The following is a 6,113-nucleotide window of genomic DNA, read 5'->3' on the forward strand; positions in this document are numbered from 1 at the left end:
TGGTGCATACATTCCATTCAAATGGAAAAGCTCCAACTGGAGCGAAATGAACTTCTCTTATACGTCCTACAGAACCCACCACCGTATGTGACAACTGTTTTGCCTGAGGGTGTCCGCTCTGCAGCAGAACTTGATCTCACGCATACCCAGTCCCCACTCGCTGTGTATGCCGCTGCCACTGCTTCTAACCCCATTGAAGTACGGGTGAGCGCCCCGCCTACGTTGTTGGGAGATAGTGCAGAGAAGAAAAAGAAAAAATGTGGATTAGGAACGACGGGGTCAGGGATTAATAGCCCAAGCAAAGGTAAAAGGCCCCGTTTTCGCTGGAAAGATCTGTCCAACTACTTCATGAGCCATCTTCGCGGCGACAGTCAAACGATGTGTAGCCCAGAGAAAACACCACCTGCCACACCCTCACGGTTGGATGCTGCGATGTCCAACCCTGAAAGGAAGCACTCACTACACGCCTATGTGACGGAGCCCAGCAAAAGTGAGGGTGGTCACGTTATTCAACTGTCGAAGTGCACTTCCGCCCGCCGTGAGCCGTTACCACTTGAGGGCAAGCAAAGGTATTCATTGGCGGAGTATGTGACTCCATTTCTATCACAAACACAAGTTTCCGTGCAAAATCCATTGGAACGCCCCGTTCTGCCAGTGATTGAACTTTGTCCAGTACTGAATAGTGCCATGCTTCCTGAGTTTGATGAAGATGAGCGGCAGTTGCTGTTTTACGAGCACGTGGTGCTCGCGGCAAGTATTTTGCTTCCTGCACGTGGTGCCTGGTTTGACAGCAAGGTTGGGAGTAGGTATCGGAAAGCCATGGGTATCAGCAACGAGCAACATGTGCGCGTTCTCAGTAACATTTCCCCCGCAATAAAAGAGGGACAAGACACATTGAATATGCCCATCAACCTCCAAACTATTGAGCGGCTTGTGGAAACTAGCTCTGACGGTGACTTTACCCAGCGAATGAATAAAATACTGTGTATGTGTTTCCAGTATCCGGAGGACCCGCAGCAGCGAAGGTATCCACTTTGCCTTCGCGCATTTATCTATGCTGGTGCACTTTCGCCTCTGTATGGAAGTAACAGCAGCGCGGATACTATTCTTTTTGAAGAAGAGGTCCGCGATGTCATCACCGCGGTCCGAAACAGATTGGAAATACCGAAAAGTATCGAGCCCTTCTGCCGCGTCCATGCGCGGCTCCTTTCAATTGATGATGATGATGACGTCGAGAGGCGAACTGCCTTCCTGATGGGTGTGGCATCCGCATTACATGAATTGTCGAAAAACACGGGCTCTCTCAGTAGAGAACCACTAACACCAGAGGTAAAATATATGTTGTACTTGTTGCAGGAAACGTTTGAAATGTCAACTGCACCCATTTCACTGCTGGGAGTCGTATGCTCTGATTATGCCTTCCTCTGCGTGTTCGATTTGTTTCTGGAGTCGTGCTTGTCACTTCCGACAGAATTCCTTTCAGTGTACGTTCAGGTGGATGGACGTGACTTATTGCCGCCGATGAGGCCCGTAAAAGACTTCCTTCTAAGCTTACTTTTGGTGTTCATCTCGTGCGGGGTGCTACGAAGCTTTTGCAACTTAAAACTTGAAATCAATCCTCGTAATGCGCCACGGGATCTCCTTGCGAGTGTTCGCCATCTGGGCAGGAGCACACGTGAGTATTGCGACCTTCTTTCCCGCAGTGTTCAGCATGCACCCGCCCTCATGTTACCTGGTGTGACAACTGTGGCTTCTCATCTCTTAGCTACGCATTGGGCTGATACGTTGAGTTGCGAGCGATTGCCGTCTGACTTCTCGGAAGGACTTCGCACGATGTTGTCCCTTTTACTTACGTACTCTTCGCCTGGCATGGAGAACGACGAGGACGTGAGCCACACGATCCTTGCCTGTGCGGGAAACCTTTCCTGGGTAGTTCCCGTCATGGAGAGGCACAACTGCGCTGCTAAGGGAAGAGTTCTGGCGAGGCTCCAAGCTGCGAAGGCAGTTGCAAAAGCCGGGGTTCCAGTCCAGAGACTTATGTTGAACCGCATCGAGGAGCTTATGGAAGAACTAGAGTCGTTCATATCCCCTCCTCCACTTGTTCCAGCGGCGGCTAATGTGGTGCGTCAACGGTTGTCGCTTGTCGTAGACACACTTAGTGACATATTTGCTGATATGAAGGCCCCTTACACCCGTCTTAGCTCGCGCAGCGGTTCCCTAGCGACGAAGGCTGGAGGTTACTTTGAGGAGTACAAGGCGCAATTGGAACTTCAAGAAAAGGTGTTTTCTTTGTCCCTATCAACAGAGGACGCTGCAGCGCGACTGAAATGCTTATCTGTAATCGATGAGAGACTAAGGAAAATTGCAATACAATCCCAAAGAGACTACCAGTTGGTGCGCCAAGTAACTGGTGCACCGGCCGCCGGATTTGAAGACCTGCTCGGCACCCTTACGAACCCGCTGAGCGAAAGCATCAACATGTTTCGCGATGTTGTAGCAGCGACTATCGTTCGTGTTGAGCTTGCTGGGCTGCTCTTCGACAAGTTCATGAAGACAGACATGCGATTGTACAAAGTTCTGAAGTCCGATAAGGCGGCTGTCCCGGACCGGCGACACATTCAGCTTGAGTTTCCCGAAGTGACGATGGTTTCTGTGCTTAAGCGATTGGAATCTGTCATCGTTTCTGTTTCTGCTGTTATTAACGACCCTTTTGTGGATGCTGAGGTGTGGTCGATGACCATGTTGCACTTCGTTTCTGCGCTCTACTATGTGTATTTTGAAGAGTCAGATTGTCGGTTCTTTTGTCCAGAAGACTGGAAATGCATTTTGCAGGACCTCCGGATCGTTGACATGTTCATGAAGGAATCTTTTCCGTACCCTCCACGTGGTGAGCCAGCTAGAGGCGTTACCGAAAGGGCCGTGGAGCTGCTGCGTTGGCTTCAGCAAATTGTTCTCCATTGCTTTCCCTACTCTTCCACTGCACTTGTTAACGGGGCTGATGGAGCTCCTCCATTTGCTCAGTTACCACCGTCTTCCGATACCACGCCTTGGAGCAAACATGTGGTGCGCCGGGTGTTAAGGCGCCGGAAGGATAAGGTGGCGAAGTCTGCTTCAGGCTTGGGTGGTTTCTTTCGTTGGGATACTTCGCAGTGACGAGAAAAAAAGAAAAGGAAGGAAGAGAAAGCATTGTTAAAAAGGAGGAAGCAAAACATATCAGGTGGTTGGGCCGCTGCCGCCGACATTTTAGGTTGAAGGCGAAGCTCGCAAAAGCCGGATGGGGTGTTTGGATGTCAACGTGTGTGTATGTGTGTATGGGAAGGATAAAAACTCGAGTGAGCATGGAATTAAGCGTGAGGAAAATGATTGTTTCAGTCAATTGAGGAAAGGAAGTAGAAATAAGCGGTTGCGGACGTACCACAAGAAGGGTTCTCCCTTTTACCGCGCAAAAGTACGGGCGCCTCCAATTGCATGTACACACGGGTATGGACGTAAGAATGTTAACTCCCCTGTACTGTCCTTGCCGCAAAAGCAAGTGTCGGTTATTCCTGGTGAAAGCTGTACTACTGCGTCAGTTAAACGGCTATTCTGCTTTGTTGTTTGTTGTATAAGTTGTTTTATTTTATTCTTTTTTTTTTCGCTCCTTTTTTGTGTCATCTTTTCGTTTGTTTGCATTCTCGTTCGGCTCTTCTCCTGTGCGTGAAGGTAGGCAAGGGGAAGTCGGTAAGTAGGGAGCACGGAGGACAGGATAGCAGGACGTATGGTGTGTATAAATATTATATATACATACGTACTTGTGTCTGGGTCACTGAATAGCAAAAAAAAAATTAAGAAAATTTAAAAATTCTCTCTGTGTTGACCCTGCGCCTTCACCATTCCCCCCCCCCTCCCCTTGTCATTCACTCTGCCGTATTTTCTACAGCGTTTTTTTTAATTTTTTGACTAATTCTTTTTCCTTGTTACATCCTCCACTGGTTCGTACGTTGTCCCGTGCACTGGATTTGTGTTCGTGTGAGAAACCCAAGTGATGAAAGGAAACCGAGTGTGGCGAATCGCCTGCTGGCTTGGAAATAGCTGTTGCGCGCGTTTCCGCCAATTAAAAAAAAAAGTGTGTGCCTATAAGCATGTGTCTTTTCTTTTTTCTTTCCTGTCCTCCCCCAATGAAAGAGGAATACATAAGAAAAAAAATACAAGCAAAACGCCATTAAAATGCGCCGAACTGTGCGTTCCCTCGCTGGTATCAGTGGCATGAGTGTGTACACCCCACCGTGCCGCGTCGCCCTAAAGGAATGGTGCAACTGGACCGGGAATGATTGGAAAAAGGTATCCAATGTTGTTGGTGATTCATTCCGCGTTCCTTCCAATAACGAAAACGCTTACACGATGGCCGCGTCAGCGGTATTGCGGCTGATTCTGAACTACGAAGTGGATCCCTCTCGCGTTGGTTTCCTTGGGCTCGGAACGGAAAGCAGCTCCGACAACTCCGCTGGTGCAGTTATTGTGCGAGGGATGGTCGATAAGGCGCTTAAAGAACTTGGGATGCCCGCACTCTCCCGTCATTGTGAAGTGCCGGAGTTTAAACATGCGTGTCTTGGCGGTGTGTACGCACTGAAGGGTGCCGCACGGTATGCGGAGGTGGATGGAGGAGATGACAAATTGGCCATTGTTGTTGCATCAGATATTGCCGAGTACGCACTGGGGTCGACGGGGGAACAGACACAGGGCGCTGGTTCCGTTGCGATGCTTGTACAAAAAACTCCACGGCTCTTGGAACTGAACACGAAGGCTGCTGGTTCCGCGTCGGACTACCGCGGACCCGACTTCCGCAAACCGTACAGACGACATTTTATTAAGGAATATGGCAGCACCGCAGAAAATGGTAAGATCCCCGATTTCCCCGTATTTTCTGGTCCGTACAGCACATTAGTCTACCTTGATGAGGTGACTGCGGCTGTCGAAAATATGTTGTCAAGACTAAACCAGGAGCCGGCGGACTACTATGACTCCGTGTCTGCTTTGTTTTTCCATCGCCCGTATCACATGATGCCTGTTCAGGCTATGTCATTTCTCTACACACGTGGTCTTGCAAGGTCAACAGCCGAAACTCACAAAACATTCTTTGAAGAGCTCTGTGGTAAGGCGAAGGTTGATTCCAGCGCTGTGCGAGCGGAACTTGACAAGGTGCCTAACTATTTCGAAGTAATTGATGAGGGGAAGGAACCCAAGGATGCATTTACAATGACGAATAAAGTTGCCAAGGTCCTCCGTTCAGAGAAGGTGTTTGCCGACTTTCTCGGCTCCAAGATGAGCCTTGGTAGTACCACCATGGCAAACTTTGGAAACCTCTACACAGCTTCCCTCCCATGCTGGTTGGCTGCTGGTTGCGAGGACGCATACAGTAGGAAGATCGACATCACCGGCAAACCCATGGTAATGATTGGTTACGGCTCCGGAGACGCCAGCGAGGCCATTCCAATAACCCCAGTGAAGGGGTGGGAGGAGGCCGCGGCGAAAATTAACCTCAGTGAGGCCTTGGGGAACTCTATAAACTTGACGGAGGAACAATATAAGGGCCTCCACACGGGGTCCCTCAAGGATGATTTTGCCGCAGATAAACGTCAGAAGGAGTTTGTCGTGGACCGCATCGGTACTCGAAATGAGGCAGCGTTTCAGGATATTGGTATCGAATATTACCGTTTCGTGAAGTAGTGTGTTGGAGCGACTTTGCGAAATCAAATGCAAGTGGCACCATACATTGGTGGTGCATGCGTGAGAAGAGGGAGGAAGGGGGAGGGGTGAAATTACCAACACGGGATTAGGGTTGCTGCTCTCTCTCTCTTTTTCTGCTTATTTTTCCTGCGATATATAGGCATACAGTTATTTAATTGTTAGTACGCGTGAGCGTGTGGGTCCGCTGTTTTGCTGACGGAGGGATATTAAATGGAAAGAGACTACGAAGCTTGCTGCTTCGGTGTTTTTATTTTTTTTACCCCTATACATAGGATGGAGATGGGTAAATAAAGGGCCCATTAAATGATAATCGTCCATGAGCGAGCAGTGAATGAGACTACAACCAAACTTATCAAGCATTTTGGTGAGTTAAAGGGGGGAAAAAA

The 6,113-nt window shown here is 49.1% G+C and overlaps 2 protein-coding genes across 2 annotated transcripts; both read left to right on the forward strand.

The window, feature by feature from the left end:
• Positions 1-21: 21 nt before the first annotated feature.
• TEOVI_000568600 (uncharacterized protein) lies at positions 22-3,153 on the forward strand (the record flags this gene model as incomplete). The annotated part of the gene is made up of 1 exon (XM_067223176.1): positions 22-3,153. The coding sequence occupies one exon, from the start codon at positions 22-24 to the stop codon at positions 3,151-3,153; it is 3,132 nt and encodes a 1,043-aa protein (XP_067079277.1).
• A 1,053-nt stretch (positions 3,154-4,206) lies between these two features.
• Positions 4,207-5,706, forward strand: TEOVI_000568700 (3-hydroxy-3-methylglutaryl-CoA synthase, putative; the record flags this gene model as incomplete). Its single annotated transcript, XM_067223177.1, has 1 exon — positions 4,207-5,706. One exon carries the CDS (start codon positions 4,207-4,209, stop codon positions 5,704-5,706), a length of 1,500 nt encoding a protein of 499 aa, XP_067079278.1.
• Positions 5,707-6,113: the final 407 nt, after the last annotated feature.

This window comes from Trypanosoma equiperdum (assembly GCF_001457755.1).
Source record: "Trypanosoma equiperdum strain OVI genome assembly, contig: ctg_1783, whole genome shotgun sequence".
Lineage (NCBI taxonomy): Eukaryota > Euglenozoa > Kinetoplastea > Trypanosomatida > Trypanosomatidae > Trypanosoma > Trypanosoma equiperdum.